General features: G+C 56.2%; 1 protein-coding gene across 3 annotated transcripts; it reads left to right on the top strand.

Moving 5' to 3' along the window:
• The first annotated feature begins 2,589 nt into the window (after window positions 1-2,589).
• IL12RB1 (interleukin 12 receptor subunit beta 1) lies at window positions 2,590-20,983 on the top strand. Of its 3 annotated transcripts, none has more exons than XM_007088365.3 (16): window positions 2,590-2,743; window positions 3,776-3,838; window positions 4,707-4,821; window positions 5,363-5,532; window positions 6,939-7,081; window positions 10,052-10,085; window positions 10,994-11,119; window positions 12,089-12,171; window positions 12,696-12,939; window positions 15,200-15,361; window positions 16,070-16,207; window positions 16,573-16,728; window positions 17,989-18,123; window positions 19,068-19,170; window positions 19,473-19,554; window positions 20,339-20,983. In XM_007088365.3, the coding sequence occupies exons 1-16, from the start codon at window positions 2,674-2,676 to the stop codon at window positions 20,690-20,692; spliced, it is 2,178 nt and encodes a 725-aa protein (XP_007088427.2). In that variant the 5' UTR covers window positions 2,590-2,673; the 3' UTR covers window positions 20,693-20,983. The 3 variants fall into 3 exon arrangements, with proteins under 3 accessions (XP_007088427.2, XP_042834499.1, XP_042834500.1); XM_042978565.1 differs by having other exon boundaries at window positions 2,593-2,743; window positions 19,071-19,170; XM_042978566.1 differs by lacking the exon at window positions 19,068-19,170 and having other exon boundaries at window positions 2,593-2,743; window positions 20,339-20,495.
• Window positions 20,984-21,097: the final 114 nt, after the last annotated feature.

The raw sequence follows: 21,097 nt of genomic DNA, 5'->3' as shown, positions 1-21,097 counted from the left end.
CCCTCCAGGGACGTCAGGGTCTTGTGGCCACAAGAAGGGAAAAGCTCAACCCTCGGCTGACTGAAGGTCACTCTACCCAGGAAGGAGGCGGAAGCTGAGGGGGTGGGGAAATTCTGTGGTTCCTCCTGTCACGATTTCCATTTCCGGCGGCCCCTTTTAACCCAATCCTTCCTGCCTCCCCCTCCCAGCAGTTCGTGAGGCGGCTGAAAGTGGGGCAGCCCTAGGGGCATACCCCAGCTGTGTTTCTAGGGCAGCTGGGAGGGGCCACTAAGGGCACCCCAGGGCTTCCTGGAGTAGGGGCGGGCAGGCCAAGGGAGGTAGGTGTGCAGATCGGGCATGGGGGAAGGTGAAGTACAGATCCTGACTTTGATAAGGATAGAAACACCACTTCACCTGTGACTGGCGTCCTGCTCACACACCTGCTATGGCTCCCCAGTGCCCTTGGGAAAAAAGCCCAGCCCTTCAGCCTGACGCTCGAGGTCCCAGTCCGACTTACCACCTTCGTCTCTCCTGTGGCGTCCGAGACCTGCCATGCTCATCTCGATGTTCCCCCAAAGCATGTCCCCTGAGCTTTGGTCTCTGCTGTGCCCCTCTGCGGGGAGTGCTGTTGCATTCTATACACCCAGTTCAAGATCCCCCTTCTCTGGGCATCCCTCCCTACTCTCCCTTGGAACACCCCCAGCCTCTGCCCCTCCCTGCACCCAGCCCTGACACCAAGGAGCTGGAGGAGGGGGCGGGGGGCATCTGTGTCCAGCTCTGACCCCTCCTCCACTCTTCTCTCCTTCGATGTCTTTCCAGTGGCTGCTCTGACTTTGGGGAGATGGGAAGGAGCTGTGACAAGAGCAGAGGCCACTGGAGGCCCCCCAAACAATGATTAATTACGCTGGCTGCCCGGTGGGCACAATCTCCCAGGAGCCCAAATCCTCCTTTATCCCTCTACAGCCTATTTTGCAGATGGGGTAGCTGAGGCCTGGAAGGGCCGACCTGGGGCATGAGGCTCACTCCCCACTCACCGCTCAGCCCCACTGGGGGGCGGGGAGGGGAGGGGACTCTCTCTGAACCCATCTTTTCACAGGCAGCTGAGGCCTCTGGGCTCAGTGTCTCCATCTGTGAAATGGGGCCCACGGTGGTGTCTCCTCGGGTGGGGTCTCAGGCTCCTCGAGGGGAGGTCGTGACTTTGGCCCTATCTCTAACCGGTCTCTTCCCTCTTTCCTTATGTTTCTCGCAATCTGTCTCTGTCTCTCTCTGTCTCTGCCCCTCCCCCAGGCCTCCCACATCAGTCCTGCAGCCCACTCCACCCCCTGGCCTGGCCTGGCCCTACTGCCAGTGAAGGCTGCTCTGTGCGGGGTCACGGGGTCCCCGTCCCCACTGTGCCAGGCCTGGGACACTGTTTCTTTGTTCCCATGGCTCTGACCTCATGGCCTCCCGGGCGCCTGACCCTGACCGGCCCAGCTGCTCCCCCCCCCCCCCCCGGGGACAGGGCTTCTCCAAGAATGGGCCTCCTCCTGGCCCACCTGGGCCTCAGTTTCCCCAGATGCTCTTCCAAGAGAGACCCTCACCGTATGCTCCTCATTCTCCCACGGTTCCGTGAACATTTTTTTTTTTGGTAGGTGAAAAATCACATGACGTAAAAGTAACCAGTTTAAAAGACACAGTTCAGTGGCATTTAGAGCATTCACTACGTTTTGCAACCCTCACCTCTGTCTAGTTCCAGAACGTTCTCCTCACCCCAAGGGGAAACTCGTCCCCATTAGCAGTCGCTCCCCAGCCCCCACCTCCCAGCTGCTGGCAACCACTAATCTTTCTGTCTCTTCGATTTGCCTGCTCTGGACATTTTATTATTTATTTATTTATTTATTTATTTATTTTTTTTGCTCTGGACATTTTATATACATGGAATCATACAACATGTGGGCTGCTGCGTCTGGCTGTTTTCGCTCAGCACGATGTGTTTGAGATTCATCCGCTTTGTAGCATGAATCAGTGCTTCTCCATGGACATCCTGGGCCTCTTTCGGCAGTGGGGAGAAAGACTCAGAAAATGAGACCCCCAGATGCCAAAGAAATAGACACAGAGAAGAGAAAACGCTTAGTCTGAAGGAAGCAAAGGGGCTCTTTAGGAGCCGGGACCCAGGGTGCCCTGAGACCAGAGTCTGGGAAACGGGGAGGTGGGCATTTGCTGTGGCGGGGGAGGGGGGGTGCGGGGGGAGGGGTAAGGTACAGCAAACACTTCAGAATGACTTGTTGGGAGAGTGAACTCAGACATCCAAGAACCCTGGGCTCCCATTTGGCACCCGAGTCTCAGAAGCTGGCTAGAGAGGGCCAGAGACCAGGGCAAGGGCACAGAGCTGCCCCCTCATGAGGCTGGCACCCGGTGTCCTGCTTGGGTCTTTCTTGGGTCGGAAGAGACCCTGAGATCTAAGGCCCTGGGTCGGACTGGCCCCACGGGTGGCTTTGTGGCTGGGATGAGGCCACCATCACCGAGCTGACTTCCTGGGTTTCTCTTTCAGTTTGACTTGTGCCAGGAGGGGCCATGACACCTAACTTTTTTTTTTTTTTTTTTTAATCTTTTTAGCATTCTTTCTTGCTCAGCTTCAATGTGTTCCTGGGCAAGGACGGGGTGGCCGGACCTTGCCAGCAACACAGAAGCTCATCTGGGGCTGCAGGCCTCTGCATGGACTTAATGGGGCAGTTGTTGACCAGGCTGGTCCCCCTCCTTCTGCTCCTGCTTCCAGGGCAGGGCGGTGAGTGCTTCACCCTGACAAGGTGGCTCTTTGCTGGGAGACGCGTGTGTGAAAGGCCGTGGATCTGGGTTTCTGGGGTGGGCTCTGCGTCTCTGGGCCTCAGTCTTTCCCTCTCTCAAATGGGAGATCGCTGATCATAGCTTCCGGGGTCCAACTTGGGCATCTTCCCTCCGGTCTTGATTTTGTCTTCCGTGGAATGGGCCGAACCCCTGAATCTTTCCCACTTCCCAGAGTTCTGTGAGAAATGCTAAGAAAAGGATGGGGCGCCTGGGTGGCTCAGTCGGTCAAGCGCCTGACTTTGGCTCATGTCATGTTCTCACGGTTCGTGGGTTCGAGCCCCGTGTGGGCGTCTCTGTTGTCATCCAGAGCCCGCTTCGGATCCTCTGTCCCCCTCTCTCTCTGCCCTTCTCCCGCTCACGCCTCTGTCTGTCTCAAAAATAAATAAAACCTTTAAAATAAGTAAACAAATAAATAAAAAGAAATGCTAAGAAAAGGGTAAAGAACAAATATGTATATAAGTGATATACAGGGTGACTGATTATGTTTGTAGTACATGGTATATTCCTACCTTATATATACTCATATACTCTCTCCGTCTTGTGGAATCAGATGGGAAGGAGCCCAGACCCCTGCAGATGGCTGGGTTTGAACTCTAATTCCGGTTCAGCTGTTGCTGCTGTGTGACCTCAGGCCACCCCTTTGCCTCTCTGTGCCTCAGTTTCCCTCTCTGGAAACAGCAGCGGCAGGGTTTCAGGGCCTTCAGGGGTCAGGCAGGGCTGGAGATCAGAGACGGGGAGGGGTCCCGGGGACCCTGGGAAGAGCAGCCTGAGAGGCTGACGCGTGGATGAACGAGCGGGTGGATGGATGGGTAGAAGATTGGACGTGCGGAGGGACGGCAGGGCGGGTGGGTGGATCCGTTGATGGGAACGTGGAGAGGTGGGTGGATGGTGACTTGGCGAGCCCCCCGGCCTGAGCCCCTCTCCCATGCAGTGGAACTCTGGGAATGTCATGATCTCTTTGTTGCCTTTGCAGCCGAAGCCTGCGGCACGAGCGGGTGCTGTTTTCAGGACCCACCATATCCGGATGCAGACTCAGGTCTGGAATAGTTCTGCGCTGTGGGGAGAGGGCATGCGGGGCTCTGACTGGCCCATCCCTGGGGGCCGGTCCCTCAGCTCTCTCCTGCCCAGCCAAAGTTTGAGGCCGGCCTGAGGTCTTGGGAGTGACCAGACGGCCTACTGTCCTATCCTCTCCAAGCTCGGGCGTCCTGGATCAGTCGCTTGCCTCTCTGAGCCTCGTCTCCTCCCTCGCAGGGTCGCAGACTTGGTGTCTGTGTCTGTTCAGCACGGGGGTGGGGGGGCTAAGCAGCCGTGAGACATTCTGGGGCTCCCCGGAGGCAGGCATAGCTGGAACATGTGTGCTTGTGATGCACCCCAATAAGGGCCTGCCATTGAACAGGCTCCTCACCCGCTCTTTTGTGCAAGAAATAGTCACTGAGCACCCACTCTGTGCGGACACAGTTCTAGGCATGAAAGAATCGGCCGTGACCCCAACTGCCAAACACGTACATGGACGGCATCCTAGGATGTGCTATGAGAAACCAGAGGAGGTGGGGGATGAAGGAAGGGGCTGTTTCAGGTTGCCTGGTGGTCAAGGAGGTGACCCTGAAGGAGAAACTGGAATGTCAAGATCTGGGGGGAAAGCATTCTAGGCGGCTGGCCCCGCGTGTGCAAAGGCCCTGTGGTGGGAGTAAGCTTGGTGTGTTCGAGGACTGGTGAGGAGTCCACTGGTGTGGCTGGAGTGGGGGTGAGCACAGGAGACGGCAGGAGACAGGAGAAAAGGGCACAGGGAGGGGGCTGGGAGCGGGTTCCTTAAATGTCACAAAGATTTATCCTGAGGGTGCGTCAGCAAGGAGGGGCCCCTCCCGATTCTTGGTCCATTCCCAAACCTCTGGTATCTCCTCTAGGCTCGGCTTCAGGCCCCAAGGACCTGACCTGCTACCGAATATTCAGCGCCGGTTATGAATGCTCCTGGCGGTACGAGGGCCCCGCGACTGGGGTCAGCCACTTCCTGAGGTGCTGGTGAGGACCCTGCCCCAGTTCCCAAACCCTCATTCATCATCCCACCCTGGCTCCCGCTCTCAGATGTGTGACCTTGTCAGGCTCCTTTCGGGAGGCTCAGTTTCTCATGTGAGAAGAGAGGGCTGGGACTCTATGTTGTGGCGGGGGGGGGGGGGGGGAGGGGAGGGGAGGGGTGTCAGCGTGGGTGGGCGTCCCTCTAGCCCCTCGTCCCCACCCTCTCACTCACTCGTCCATCCTCCCATCCATTCATTCCCATCTTCCTTCCTCCTGTGGCAGCCCATCTCGCGAGATTCCGGGACACACACACACACACACACACACACACACACACACCCCAACCCCTCCGGGACACACACACACACACACACACACACACACACACACACCCCGGTTCCAGGCTGATCCCCACGGAGTCCCCAGGCCGGGGAGGGGGAGCAAAGGGGGCAGAAGAAGATGCTAGGATGCAACTCACACCTTCTGCCGAGGCACCCTGGGGGTCCCGAGGACCCCCAGACTGAGCACCAGCACTCTCCCTCCCCAGCCTCAGGTCCGGGCGCTGTTGCTACTTTGCCGCGGGCTCGGCCACCAACGTGCAGTTCTCCGACCAGGACGGCATATCTGTGCTGCAGGCCGTCACCCTCTGGGTCGAATCTCGAGCCGGGAACCGGACAGAGAAGTCACCCAAGGTCACCCTGATGCTTCATAGCTCAGGTCAGTACCCTGTTCTCCTCCTCCTCCTCCCCGCGGCCCCTTCCTCACCCAGAGAAGCCTCCGGTCCCTGAGCCTGGACCTGGGGGGGATTCCGGCAAGCGGCTCGATAACGCCAGCTATTTTCACATCACACGCTATCGTGAGACATGGCAGTTTTTTATGGTCCCCTCGCCAATCCCCAGCTGCCGGGCACTTAGGTGGCTTCTGGGTGAAAGCTGCTGGGACCCTGTTGGGTCTTCTATGTCTGTTTTCACGACTCAACCACATACACTTTGACATATCGTTGCTGAGTTCCCACCGTGTGCTACCGCTGAGTCACAGGGACACGAGCGAGGCCACCAAAGTCTGCAGCTCGGGGCTGGGACTAGAGTGAGGTGAGAAGGGAGCCCGCCTGGGGCACAACATTTCCAAGGGGTGCCCCAAACCTCGCTAGTCGATATAAACACTACGGTAATGCAATATTTTTAAAAATCAAAATTCATGGGAAAAAAAATCCACGGTGAACAAAATACCGCGTTTTAAAATATGGGGTCGGTTTTAAAATATCGCGTTTTAAAATATGCTCAGTCGGTTAAGCGTCCGACTCTTGATTTTGGCTCAGGTCATGATCTCACAGTCCTGAGATGGAGTCCTACGTCAGGCTCCGCGCTGGGCTGCCTAAGGTTCTCTCTGTCCCTCTCTCTGCCCCTCCCCTGCTCATACTCTCTCTCTCAAAAACAAACAAACAAACAAACAAAACCCCTCTAAACTCATAAATTAATTAGTTAATTAAAGACAGGATCCGACCGTGTCTTTGTACACCCTTGCCTTTCTTGCTTCACCGTACTCGTGGCCCTGCCTCTCTCTGCCTTCGTGGAGCCCGGAATCAAGCGGGGGTGATGAACGAGGCATGATTATTACATACGAGGAGATACCGCTGGGAGGCCAAGGAGGCTTCCGGCTCAAGCTGAGCCCGGAAGGATAAAAAAAAAAAAAGATCCAACAGGAATAAAGCGTAGAAAAGTGTGTTCCAGGTGGAGGACATCAGAGCGACGGCAAGTGCAAAGGCCCTGCGGTAGAATCAGGCATGGTGTGACCAAGATGCAGAAAGAACGATAGACGTCTCTCTTTGGGTCAGGGTCTAAAAAATGAGTAAGATTTCCCTAATAGTCCTCTAGAAAAATAGATTGTCAATGACCCTCCCCGTCAGCAACTTACAAAAACGCCTGTCTCACTACAGCATTGCTCTAAGGGGTATTGATATTTCCCTCCCAAGCTTAGATGGAGCATGTAAGGGTTTCCCCGAGTCACATACTGGGGGCTTAGTCAGTGACCCTGGGCTGGGTGGGACGGATGTTCTGAAATTTTCAGGACCAGTAACTCACGCATATGCTGGCCCCCTCCCCAAACCCCATCTCTGCTTCCAGTTAAATACGACCCACCGCTGCTGGGAGACATCAAGGTGTCTGGCTCCGCGGGGCGGCTGCTCATGAAGTGGGAGACCCCAGCCCGCCAGGATGGCGCCGAGGTCCAGTTCCGGCACCGGACAGCCGGCAGCCTTTGGAAGCTGGTGAGTTTATTCCCCGGGCGGGGGGAGAACACAGGCCTCTCCCCGGGGCAGCTCCATCCCCCAAATCAGTTTCACCGTCTCTACACCCTTCACCCCTCCTACCTGGCCTCCACTCTTGCCTTGTTTCTAGCCTCTGGAGTCTCCTTGACACCCAGCTCTCGTCGTGACCTCCCTCGCTCGCACACCTTCCATGGCTCCCTATTACCCTCAGGAGGGCATCCTTTCCTCGGCTGGCCCTAGGTACCCTCACCTGCCTCGTGCTTCCTCTGGTCCCCTCCTGAATGGCTGTTAGTCCCTGCTCATGCCCGGCATTTCCAGACTCTGCCTTTACCCATGCAGTCTTCTCCATCTGTATGCTTTCCTTTCTATCTGAGCACGTGAGAATCCAGCCCACCTTCAGGGTCCAGCTCCAGGGCCGCCTCTCCAGGAAGCTGCCCTTCCACTCCTACTCCTTCCTTCCCTCCTCCTCCTCCTCTTCCTCCTTTTCTTCTTCTTCTTTTTCTTCTTCAATATAATTGACATATAACATTATATTGGTTTCAGGTGTTCAACAGACTTATCTGATATTTATATACATATTGTGAGATGATCACACGAAGTTATAAACCTTTTTTCTTGTCCTAAGAACTTTTGAAGATCTACTCTCCCAGGAACTTTCAAATACACCACACAGTGTTATTATTGTTATTATTTTTTAAACGTTTATTTATTTTTGAGACAGAGAGAGACAGAGAATGAACAGGGGAGGGGCAGAGAGAGAGGGAGCCACAGATGCCCAAGCAGACTCCAGGTTCTGAGCTGGCAGCCCAGAGCCTGACACGGGGCTCGAGCTCACGAACTCGGAGATCATGCCTTGAGCCGACTGAGCCACCCAGGCGCCCCCATCAGGCAGTATTATAAGCTACAGTCACCGAGCTGGACATGACATCCCCAGGACTGACTTCTTTTACAAATGAAGTTTGTCCCTTTTGACCACCTTCACCCATGTCACGCACCGCCCACCCCTGCCTCTGGCAACCACCGATCAGTTCTTTGTATCCACACGTTTCCGGGTGGTTTTGCTGTAGATTCCACGTGGGTGAGAGATCCTTTTACACTTAGCATAATACACTCCCCCATTCATGTCGTCACAGACGGCAAGATTTCCTTCTTGTACAGCGGAGTGACAGTCCATTGTATACATATACCACCTGATTTTGGTTTTGTTTTTGTTTTTTTTTCATTCATCCATCGACGGACCCTTAGGTTGTTTCTCTGTATGACTTTTTTGGACCTTCATTCATTCTTTGGCTACCCTCTGCCGCCCCTGCTGTTTCCCCCCCGGGGCAGAGCCAGCTGGGCCTGCCAGAAATCTCAGCCCTTGCTTAGCGCCCAGGAAGTCTCTAGTCTGGGGGGCACCTGGGTGGCTCCATCGGTTAAGCGTCCCAACACTTTGATCTCAGCTCAGGTCACGATCTCACGGTGTGGCTGTTGGGGATTTTCTCTCTCCCTCTCTCTCTCTGTCCCTGCCCTGCTCGTGCTCTCTCCATCTCTCTCTCTCTTTCTCTCAAAATAAATAAACTTAAAAAAAAAAAAAGAAGAAGAAGCCCCTAGTTTGGGAGAGACAGAGACCTCCAGCCTCTGAATTATGGCGTCTCCTCCTCCCTCAGACTGGGAGCATCTTGAGGTCAGGGAGCCGCCTCAGCCTCAGCCCCGCCATCCCTCCCAATGTTGGGCCCCTCTGAGTCTCTGTTATGCCATCAGGTCAACGGAATCAGTCAGAGGCAGTGATATGGGGCCTCTGATGGCGAAAGGCGTCTCTCTCTGTTTTATTTCCAGCCCCCTGAGCACCTTAGCAGAGGAGGGAACTGAAGCTTGGGATGTTGGGGGACTCTCAGCATCACACCGGGAAGTGTGGGCCAGGCTGTGTCCTAAATCTGGCTTTCCTGACCCCCAACACCATAGACATACAGGTTTTGCCATCTAAAGTAATTTTTTTAAGATTTTTTTCTTTTTTCCTTTTCTTTCTTTCTGTCTTTTTTTTTTTTTTTTTTTTTTTTTGAGAGAGAGAGAGAGAGAGCGCAAGCAGGGGAGGGGCAGAGAGAGAGCAAGACACAGAATCCGAAGGCAGGCTCTAAGCTCTGAGCTGTCAGCAGAGATCCCGATGCGGGGCTCGAACCCACAAACCGCGAAATCATGAACTGAGCCGAAATTAAAAGAGTTGGACGCTTAACCAACTGAGCCACCCTGGCGCCCCTGCCTCCTGAAATCTTTTCAGTAAACTTTTAATTCTAGAAGAATCTTAGATTCTCCGTAAAGTTTCCAGGAAGCCGACAACTCCCACAGAAACTCCACCCAGCCTCCCCGCATGTTAATATCTCACATTCTTGAGTGTGTTTGTTTGCAACTGAGATGGATGTTGGCATATTGCTATGAATTAAATTGCAGAGGTCACTCGTTTTTCCACGAATGTCCTCTTTTATTTCTGGTTATTTATTTATTTATTTATTTTTACAAACATCCTCTTTCTGTTCCTGCCTCCAGCCCAGGCTCCCACATTGCACGTAAAATCATTGTTTAATTAGAATTTTTTTTTTAACGTTTATTTATTTTTGAGACCGAGAGAGACAGAGCATGAACGGGGGAGGGTCAGAGAGAGAGGGAGACACAGAATCGGAAGCACGTTCCAGGCTCCGAGCTGTCAGCACAGAGCCCGACGCGGGGCTCGAACTCACGGACCGCGAGATCATGACCTGAGCCGAAGTCGGCCGCTTAACCGACTGAGCCACTCAGGTGCCCCTAAAATAATTGTTTACAATGAAGAGAGCTAATATTTCTCAACACCGAAATGGTCACAGGTTCATTCATATGTGTGTGTGTGTGTGTGTGTGTGTGTGTGTATATGTATATATGTGTATGCATATATATGTGTATATGTATATATATGTATATATGTGTATATATATACGTATATATATGATCTTGTCCTAGGGCCACTGTGGACGTCAGGATGATGCTGGCTTCGGTGAGAATAATATAGCAACAGCTGCAGCAAGCTAGAGTTAATTGAGCACCCACTGGGTGCCAGGCCCAGTGCTAAATTCTCTGTGTGCTTCCTGGCCCACCCTGTAGTTCAGTATTGGATTATTCCCAGTTCACAGGTGAGGAAACAGCCTGGGGGGTGAGAAGCCATTGATCAGGGGCACATCCCAATGGGTGGCCTTGCCGGGACTCTGACCTAGGGCAGGGGCAGAATGGGTGATCTTTTTTTTTTTTAATTTTTTATTTATTTTATTTTATTTTTTTTAACGTTTATTTATTTTTGAGACAGAGAGAGACAGAGCATGAACGGGGGAGGGTCAGAGAGAGGGAGACACAGAATCTGAAACAGGCTCCGGGCTCTGAGCTGTCAGCACAGAGCCAGACGCGGGGCTCGAACTCACGGACCGCGAGATCATGACCTGAGCCCAAGTCGGCCGCTTAACCGACTGAGCCACCCAGGCGCCCCAGAAGAATGGGTGATCTTGAAGCGCCAAGGGGACAGTCCCTGGCCTATTCCCGCAGTGTCCCTAGGGCCCAGCACACAGCTGGCACTCAATAAGTGTATGACGACTGGGGCACCCGGGTGGCTTAGTCGGTCAAGCATCTGACTCCAGCTCAGGTCATGATCTCGCGGTTCGTGGGTTCGAGCCCCGCGTCGGGCTCTGTGCTGACCGCTCAGGGCCTGGGGCCCGCTTTGGACTCTGTGTCTCCCTCTCTCTCTGCCCCTCCCCCCACACTTGTGCTCTGTCTCTCTGTCTTAAAAAACAAACGTTAAAAAATTAAAAAAAAAAAAAAAAAGTGTATGACGGCTAAGTGCCAAGTGCCAAGCCCCGGGGCACCCCCAGGTGTGGGACAGCCCTTCAGCTTGACGTCTGACCTGTTTCTTGCCAGAGTCATGCCTCTGCCCCCTGCAGATGGACGCAGCCCAGGAATTCCAGCTGCGGAGGCGGCGGCTCAGGCCGGGAGCCCCAGGAGACCCCTGGAGCAGCTGGAGCAGCCCCGTGTGTGTCCCCCCTGGTGAGAGCACCTAGAGTCACAGGAACCAGGGCAGGCATTAGAAATTCGGCAGCGGAGGGGCGCCTGGGTGGCTCGGTCGGTTGAGCGTCCGACTTCGGCTCAGGTCACGATCTCACGGCTCGTGAGTTTGAGCCGCGCGTCGGGCTCTGTGCTGATGGCTCAGAGCCTGGAGGCTGCTTCGGATTCTGTGTCTCCCTCTCTCTCTCTGCCCTGCTCATGCTCTGTCTCTCTCGCTCCCAAAATAAATAAACATTAAACAAAAAAAAAAAGAAGAAGAAGAATTCAGCAGTGGGCCTTGGAAATAAGGCGGCGGGTGTCAGTAAACAGGCGACGGGAGAAATCAGTGGAAATGAGTAAAAGGGGGCAGAACGGTGAGCGAGTTTCACGTCGTCAAATGTGGGGAATCCATCATCTGAAAAGCAACATTTCTCAGTCGTTCTCTTCTTCCGAGGTGTTTCGTTGCTCTTGCTCTTTTCAAGCCACCCAGGGCGCTGACAGGGGAAAATGGCTGTGTCACAAAGACGTACTTTCCCAAATGACACAGGAAGCTAGAGTCTGGGCAGCTCTAGAGTGGCGACGTGGTCCAAGAGGGAGGGAAGAATGAGGCCACTGGCAACATTTGCTCCTGGCCTTGTGATCTGGGGTCTCCTCCTGCCCAAGTGCATTATCTGCCGGAAAACAACTCCAAGAGTTATTTTCAGACTTTAAAAAAAAAAAAAGTGTGGTAAAAAGCCCATCATATATAAAATGTACCATTTTAGCCGTTTCAAAGTGTAGTTTTCTAGTGTTAAGTATAGTCACGTTGTTGGAGACTAGATCTCCATGTTTTCAGATTTTGCAAACTAACATCCCATGGGAATCCTGTGTTTCAAGGCGGGGCGGGGGAGGGTCCCCATCGGGGGTCTGTGGGTGGCGGCGGGCAAGGGAACGCCCCCAGCGTCACTGTCTTGCCCATCCCATTCATTGCAGAACGTCTCCCACAGCCCAGCTGGAGGTTCTCGGTGGGGGCACTCCGCCCAGACGGGAAGAGGCAGGTGACTCTGGATGGGCAGGTAATGGGCCGGCACGGGGCTGTAGGGTGGCCTGGGATGGGCAGAAGGAGACAAGAAAGAGGCTGGAGTCGGGGCACGGGTAGGACATGGGGAAGAGCCATGGAGGTGGCAAGGACCGTGGGTTTAACTCTGCAGGTAATTGGGAGCAATAGAGGGTATGTGAGCAGAGGAGGGATATGGCGGGGTTCAGGTGTTCGTAGACTTCCCCTGGCTGCCAGGTGGGGGCCAGATAGTGAGGGGCTAGGGTGCAAGCGGGCAGGCCAGGGGTCGCCCATGTCAGTCTAGATGGGAGATCATAAACAACCCGTTAAGAACAGTCTAATTAACCCCCATTTTACAGGGAAGGAAACTGAGCTGGCAGCACGGAGGGTTTCTCTTTGGGGGACAGGGGGCGGGGGCTGGTTGTGTTGTGTTGTTTTAATTTTTGGCACAGGCCCTGGCCCATGGATGAGTCTGCCCAGGGGCTGCACCCTGGGGATGATGGCCGGGGTCAGGCCTCCGCAAGTCTCTCACACTCCCCACAGCTGCCCCAGCTTGAGCTTCCAGAAGGCTGCCTCAGGTCCAAGTCTGGCGGGGAGGTGACCTACCGTGTCCACCTGCACATGCTGTCCTGCCCGTGTAAGCCCAAGGCCACAAAGACCTTGCAGCTGAGAAGGTTCATCAATATCTCCGGTGCCGCCTATGACCTGGCTGTTGTCTCCCAGAATCGCTTCGGCCCCGGCCCCAACCAGACGTGGCACATTCCTGCCCATGCCCACACCCACCCAGGTGTCTCCTCTGGCCCGGGAGGGCTGCGGGAGGGCCTCTGGGATCTGAGAACTTACTCTGAGCCTCTGCCAGGCAGGGGGGCCGGGGTAGGGGGGGAGCGGGGAGGCAGGTGAGGCACAAAGTGAAGGGGTGTCGAATTTAGGAACGTGTCAAAATCACTCGTTAGGGCATGTCATGTTACAATGCAGTATTTAAAGCAAACGCGCAAACAACAAAACTCTAGCTGGCAAAGTACAGCCCGGACCAACCACCTGTTTTTGTAAATAAAGTTGTACGGGGACCAGGGTGAGATCAGGGTGTGGTGGGCGAGGCGGGCACAGGATTGATCCTATCTTCACTTAAAATCTTGATATCTGGGGCGCCTGGGTGGCTTAGTCATGAAGCATCTGACTTCGGCTCAGGTCATGATCTCGCAGGTTCGTGAGTTCGAGTTCCGCAGCAGGGGAGCTCCAGCCCCACTTCGGGGGAGCCCCGCTTCTCCCTCTGTCTTCCTGTCTCTCCCTCTCTCTCGCTTGCGCCCCACCCCCAGCATAAAATAAAAATCTTGATGTTTGTTCATTATGTATACATACACATAATTAAATATGTACATGTATTTATATGTATGATGAAAAAAAAATCAAGATTTATATTTATGTATACGGGCACGTATGCGCCCATACATATTTTATTGAGGTGAAATTCGCGTAGCAACACCAGCCACTTTAACAGGTGCGATTCAGTGGCACTTAGGACATTCACAGTGATGCGCAACCATCACCTCTGTCCGGTTCCAGAACATTTCTATCACCCTCAAAGGGAGACCCCGTGCCCATCAGCCGTCACTCCCCATCCCCCTTCTCCCCAGCCCTTGGCAACAGCTGACCCGCTTTCTGTCTCTATAGATTTCACGGAAACGGGGTCACACACCACGTGGCCTCTTGTATCTGGCTTCTTTCACCAGCATACCGTTTTCCAAGTTCAGCCACGTTTCCTTTTTATGACCGAGGAATATTCTATCGCGTGGCCGGGACCACGGCGCATTGACCTGTTCCTCCGCGGAGGAACACTTGGGCTGTTTCCACCTTTTGGCGATTGTAAATTGTGCCCATCACATACTTTTCCGGTCATGTTTTGACTTTTTTAGCTTTATTTATATTTTATTTTATGTTTAATGTTTTATTGACTTATTTTTAAGAGAGAGAGAAAGAGAGAGCACGAGTGGGGGAGGGGCAGAGAGAGAGGGAGACACAGAATCTGAAGCAGGTTCCAGGCTCTGAGCTGACAGCACAGAGCCCGATGCGGGGCTCGAACCCACGAACCGTGAGATCATGACCCCAGCCGGACGCTTAAACGACTGAGCCACCCAGGTGCCCCTTGATTTTTTTTTTTTTTTTTAATATCGCATTTAAAACAACATTTACCTTGACGACTGAGTTCTTCAGTGCCTCACATTTTGTGCCCGATCGTTGCCTCACTCACACCCTGGTCCCGGCCCCACCGAGCCACCCGGCAACCCTGGGAGCACAGGGCTGTTAACGATGATGCCCATTTCAGAGATGAGACGACTGAGGCTCAGATGGGTGAAGCCGCTCGCACAGCAGCGAGCAGGTCAGCTCCCGGCCTGGTTTGGGTCATGGCCCCGCTGTGTGACCTTGGGCCAGTGGCTCGCCCTCCTTGAGCCTCCGAGTCTGTGTTAGTGGGGTGATCACAGTCCCCGTTGGTAGCGAAGGGTATAGCGAAGCCCTCACACGGGCCCGGCGCATATAGTCGGCGCTCAATACGTGCTAGTTGCGGACCCCGGAATTGGAAGTAGGGCCCACCTCCCCAAGGTTGTTGCAGACGCCCTTGCGGTAGGGAGTGGGAGAGACGAGCCGGGAGGTGAGTGTGTGTGTCCTTGTGCCCAGGCCCAGAGGCCCATCCGGCACCACACCCACCCGTCACAGGAGGTGGGTGGCCAGACATCTGCTGGAACAAGAGATGCTCCCGGGGCTGGCGGGGCGGGAAGGGGAGGGGCGCGCGCGCGCGAAATCAGTACAGGCATCGCGGATGGTGGGCGTCTTGGCAGGGAACTCATGGTCAGACCTGGAGACGACCGAGCTTATTCAAACAGCCCCTGGGCCCGGCCCCCAGCCCGGTGGCCCCCAGTGTGAGGAGACAGAGCCAGACCCGAGGGGTTAGGGTTTGGCCAGAGGATGGCACGGGGCTACGGGAGCCTTGGACTGGCGGGAGAAGGGGGCACCTGTTCTCACGTGGCTCTCTCCGCTCCTTCCAAAACCAGGGGTTCTGAATATCAGCGCCGGCGCCAACGGGACCATCATGCGTTGGCCAGCCTGGGCCCCGGACATGACCTACTGCATCGAGTGGCAGCCCCGGGGCCAGGACAGGAGCCTGACCACCTGCACCCTGACTCCACCCCAGGATCGGGACCCTACTGGAATGGGTACCGTAATGCCCCGCCTCTGCCTCTGCCTTAGAGCTCCTGGTCGGGTCAGACCTCTATGGGCCGTGCGTGCGCGTTCGGTGTGTGAGGCCCAGAGAGGCCTGGCTGCTTACCCGACGTCCCCCAGAGGTGGGAGCCAGGCTGAGACTTGGACCCTGCCCCCCCATGCAGGTCGGGAGCTCCCTGCCAGGATCCTGGGGCATCAGGGCTTACTTAGCCCTGGGCAGATCGCGCCCCAGTAGGTAATGAGTCTCACATCCCAGGGTGCCTGTTAAACATTCACCCGTGCCAGAAAAGGTGCAGCTAGCAAGATACTGGCGGCAAATTTAATGAGGCCTCCGGAGGAAAACGGGGAGGGCTCATGGCCCCGGCAACCTCGCGTCTTCCCTCCCGCTTCCTACCCTGGGCCTGGCCTCCGCCAGGAACCTCAGCCTCAGACTGGCCCGTGAGGAGTCCGCAGACTGGGGAGACAGAGCTGGGGACAGGCAGCACACCAGGCCCTGTAGAGGAAGGGCTGGGCTGGGGCGGGGCGGGGACGGGCTGTGGGGGGATAAGGAAGGGATCCTGGAAGAGGGGACATTGGTGCGAGGGTTTTGAAGCATGAGCAGGAGCGCTCTCTGGGAGTTCCCGGCACGAGGCACAGCCAGCGCCAAGATGTGGAGGGAAATACAACCTGTTTACTGGCCTGGCCCGGGCCAATCCTTCCAGCAACCTACAGCTGGAGCAGGGCATCCGGGGCGCTGGAGCAGAAAATGTGTTACCGCATCACAATCTTCGCGTCCGCACACCCACAGAAGCCCACCTCGTGGTCCACGGTCTTGTCCACCTACCACTTCGGGGGCCACGGTGAGTAGCCCAGACCTACGGGGTGGTCCCTCCGGAGGGCTTGGCAGCGGCCTTGGGCGTGAGGAGGAGGGAAAGAACATTCAGGGGCACTTACTCCGGGCCAGGCCTTGGCCAGAAGCCAGACACGCAGAAGGGGGTTCCTGTAGACGCCCCGAGCGGCCTCGCCCCATTTTATAGATTAAATAAAGTGAGGCGCAGAGAAGAGAAATGATGGCGCCTGGTCGGGGAGCCGGGACTCGAACCCAGGCCCGCCCGACTCTGCCGCCAAGGTCACCCGCGTGGGTCTCCGCGCGGGGCCAGGCTGGGCACGCGGGAAGGAAGGGTTCGGCCGGTACTCCTGGAACTGACCATGGCCGCGGTTGCAGCCCCGGGGGCCGGAAGCCCACAACACGTGCTGGTGAAAAGGCTCAGCCAGGACTCCGTGACTGTGGAGTGGGCACCCTCCGTGCTGAGCGCTTGCCCTGGCGTCCTGAAGGAGTACGTCGTGCTCTGCCAGGAGAAGGATGGCGGCCAGACGTCCAGTACGTGAGGCAGCGCGGGTCTGGCTGCGGGGAGAAGGGGTCTGGGATGGAGGTCTGCCTGGCTGCGGGACCCCGAGCACCTCGCTGCCCCTCTCTGGGCCTTGGTTTTCCCACCCATAACCCAGGAGATGGGCTCCGAGTCTCGACAGCCCTTTCCAGGCCCCCAGGGGGCAGCAGCCGTGTGCCCACAACATACCCCGTGTGTGAGTGGCAGCCCCTCCTGTGAATCAGCAGCTGTCCCCATTTCACAGATGGGAACACTGAGGCCTGGAGCGGGATTCCCGCCCAAGGGTTAAGGGAGCCTGGACTTGGGCTCAGTCAGGTGCCCCTTCTCGCCCCTTAGGAGGGGAAGAAGTGAGAACACGCCGGGCAAGTCTCACTAGGGCCGGAGGTTCCTATCGTTTCCACACCCTGGGGGCCCCCTCTTCCACGCGGGGAACACGGCCTTTCCGATACGGCCTCACACCCCCCACCTCCTGCAGCAACGGGCCGGGCCAGCGAGACCTGCCTCTTTGTGTCTTGCCTTCCCACCAAGCACCTAGCACTCACCGGTCAAGGCACAGATGCCCTGGGGGCAGGGGGGACACCCAGGTATCAAAGACACCTGCCATCAGCCTGGCCACCCATTGCTTAGAGGGGGTAAATGAGGCCGAGTGGGGTTCGGTGGCTTATTCGGGGCGGCGTAGCTGGAAGCGGCCATTACCGAAAACCCATCTGCCAAAAGTCAGGGAGCCCGACGTGGGGCTCGGACTCACAGACCGCGAGATCATGACCTGAGCCGAAGTCGGAGGCTCAACCGACTGAGCCCCCGGGGTGTCCCGAAAAAGTGTTTTTAAGGAGGAGAGGGAGGAAACCACGCAGATATCCGGGGAAAGGGTGAACAAAGTAGGGGGGGGGGGACTGTCCGTGCAAAGGCCCTGAGGTGTAACAGAACCTGGCGTCTCTAAGGAGCTTGGAGGAAAAGGCAGGTGGGTCTGGGCAGGGGACGGAGGAAAAGGCAGGTGGGTCTGGGCAGGGGACGGAGCAAGGAGCCTGCAGAGGTCAGGATTTGAGAAAAATAGCCCCATTCGCTAAATATTTTGGTGACGAAGATTCCTCCAAATAAGCTGAGGTGCGTGGGTGCATTAAGAGTTTTCAGCAAAACGCCTTGAGGCCCCATTGCCACTCCTAGGGTGTGGCTGCCCAGCCAGGCCCCGGGCATCCCATCGCCCGATGGGAGTAAAGGCCGTCTAGGAACCCGCGCCTGCCTCCCTCCCACAGAGCTGTCTGTGAAGCCCACGGAGACCGAGGTCACCCTTGGTGGCCTTCGGGCTGGCACAGCCTATACCGTGCAGGTTCGAGCAGACACAGTGACGCTGCAGGGCGCCTGGAGCCAACCCCAGCCATTCAGCTTTGGTGAGTAGGAGGGCGGGGCCTGGGTATTTACCCAGCATGCACTGCCCCGGCCCAAGCCTCCCCCAGCCGCCCCGCCCTGGCCCTGCCCCTGCCCCCAGTGCATCACCCTCAGGAGGAAGTCCCACCTCACTCTGTTCCCACCTCTTCTTGCGGTTTTTCCCTTCCGGAACCTTCTCTCACACTCCTGTTGCCTTGCCTGTGCAGGCGCCTCTGCCCGGAATGTCTGTGCTTCCCACTAACTCCTTTCCATCCTCCAAAACTCAGCTCATAAGTTTCCTCCTCCAGGAAGCCTTCCACGCTTTCCTCTGGGTGCCCACCCCGCCCCCTGCCCCCCTAGCTGTTACTGCCCTTCCTTCCTGGCCTGACATCTTGGGAGTGGGTGAGGGAGGGTGTCTGTGTCCCAGGCTCTGTCCCACCACCCCCCTCCAGCCTGGGGGCTCCAGGGGAGGTAGAGGGGGCAGGGGGCTATTTATTGAGTGAGTGAATGTGAATGAATGAGTGTCTCTCTGATCGCAAAGATAAGGAGGCGGGCTCCGTTGTCCTGGGTTGTGTGGCTGGAAGAGATTTGGAAATCAAATGACCCCTGTTCCTGCCATAGTCGCTGCCTGTTGTCCTTACGGTGGAATCTGGTCCCAAGAGAACCAGGCAGTCAATCCTCGCGTGGGGTGGCAGGTCTGGGTCCAGGGGAGCAACCACATGGGCTCAACCTGTGGGCACTTGGAGTTACGGTGTCCTGGGCATGGCGGGCCAGGCCTTTGTCCCGCAGACACAGGGCAAGTGGGTTCCCCGGTCTCCGGCTTCACGTATGAGGAAACTGAGGCACAGAGGGACCCATGGCATGCCATGGTCAGCAACGAGTTGATGGAGGGTCCAGCCCTCCCACCTCCCTTCCCAGTAAGAGGCAGGAGGTGTCCCTCCCCCAACCCAACCTCTCCCACTCCCAGAAGTCCAGGTTTCCCAGTTCGATTTGTCCGTACTCCTCGCGTCTCTGGGGAGCTTCCTGAGCATCCTTCTCCTGGGCGTCCTTGGGTACCTCGGCCTGAACAGGTAACTTACACCATCTCCCCCAAGATGGTCCATAATAGCAATAGTAGGTATTGGTGCCCAGTTTACAGATGAGGAAACTGAGGCTCAGAGAGTCAGGTCCAAAGTATCCAGCGGTAGGGGCTGAGCTGGGATTTGAAACAAGGTCTGTCAGATGCCCGCCAACATCCCCCCCCCCCCCCCGCCCAATCCACATCAGTTCTCCCTTTATAACCTAGTGGAGATGAACAAAATAAGACAGAACAATGAAAAAGTAAGAACGGATAGAAACACTGCTCCTCCGACCAGCTCCCTTCCCTCCCCAGGGCTGCGCGGTATCTGTGCCCGCCTCTGCCCACACCCTGTGCCAGCACTGTGGTCGAGTTCCATAGCAGCCAGGGGAAGCAGGTAAGGGCACTCCTTTTCTAATTTAAGGTCTTATTTATTGGGTCTATACTCTGGGCTGGCGTTCTACAGAGTAACGGCCATGCCTTCACTCATTTTATTCTCCCCTAACCACTGACACAGGGATTTCCAAAAACCCGTCCTATTTCACACACTGACAAGCAGAGGCCCAGAGAGGAACCTCCTGTGGGTGGGTCATTTCCTAGCAGCAGAAACAACAGAAGAACCCAGTGTGGGTGGGGGCAGGGGGGAAGGGGGGGGATTCCCTGGATGGTGGTCTTCAGGCATGGCTAGATCTAGGAATCTCGACACTGAACATCCATTTGTCTGGGCTCCTGTTCTGCCTGCAGTCTTCCCTCCCAGCCAGGCGCAGTCTTTCCCCAGTGGAAGCAGGTGCCGTTTTCCCCATTCACTTCAGCGAAAGTCTCAGGGCTATCAGTGATTGGCCCAGCTTGGGCCACATGCTCATGGAATCAGGGGCTAGAGTGCTCTCTGATTGGCTGGGCCAGGTCACATGTCCATCACTCAAATTGGGGTGGGGACACTGCCCTGCCTGCCCAATCACATCAACAGTGAGAAGAGGAACAATTTCCCAAAGAGAAATGGGGGGCCGGGGAGGACTTCCCAAGGGGATGCCGAATGGGGGGGGGGGGTCACTGATTTAGAGCTGATCCTCGAATTGGTCTCAGGATTTTAGAGAATTAAGCCAGCAGGAGCACGATCCACTCCCCGTGTGGATAGGAAATAGGGCGCTGCCCACAGCCTCGGGCCCACCCTTCCTATCTAGGCTTGGCAGTGGACAAGCCCGGCAGACTTCCCAGAGGAGGTGTACCGAAAAGAGGCCCTGGTGGTGAACGTGTCCTGGGAAAAAGGTGAGGGAACGGACCTGGACACGCCCGGGCATCTCAAGGAGAAGACACGGCTGCTTCAGGGCACTCCTGAGCTGGCCTTGGACGCGGAGCTGCCCTCGGAGGACAGGAGACAGGTGCGAGGACAGCCTGAGGCTCAGACTCCGGAGCCGGGAAGGCAGGATGGTCTGGAGGGCAGCCCTGCCCAGGCGGCTGGACTCTCACCGCTCTTGGGAGACCTAATACAGACTCCCGTATTCAGTGGCCCTTCGCACACCGGCCTAGAGGCCTGAGGGACAGAGGGGAAAGTCGTCCTTCAGGCAGGAAGCCTGAAGACAGCCGGTTATTAAGCAAACGTTGCATACCCAGCTTATTCTGTCTAGACACTCCCGCGATGTCCTGAACCCCCACAACCACCTCGAGAGGTACATGGCTGTTCCATCTCACAGACACGGCCACTGAGGCTCAGAGAGGGCAAGCGGCTAGGCTGAAGCTACACAGCACTGGTGGGAGTCAAACCTGGGCCAGGTGCCCCAGACCCCATTTCCACCCTGGAGGCTCTGATGCCACCGCCCTCCCCCCTCCCCCCCCCCCCACACTGACTCTGTCTAGCAAGTCTTGCAACATGTCCTCTGGTGGGAACTCTAGAAAGCGCCAGAAAATGGAAGCTGCTACCCCCCCCCCAAGACATCCATGGG

This window comes from Panthera tigris, chromosome A2 (genome assembly GCF_018350195.1).
Source record: "Panthera tigris isolate Pti1 chromosome A2, P.tigris_Pti1_mat1.1, whole genome shotgun sequence".
In the NCBI taxonomy this organism is placed as follows: domain Eukaryota; kingdom Metazoa; phylum Chordata; class Mammalia; order Carnivora; family Felidae; genus Panthera; species Panthera tigris.
Note: the sequence above shows the minus strand (reverse complement) of the source record. Positions and strands in the feature narration are given on the sequence as shown.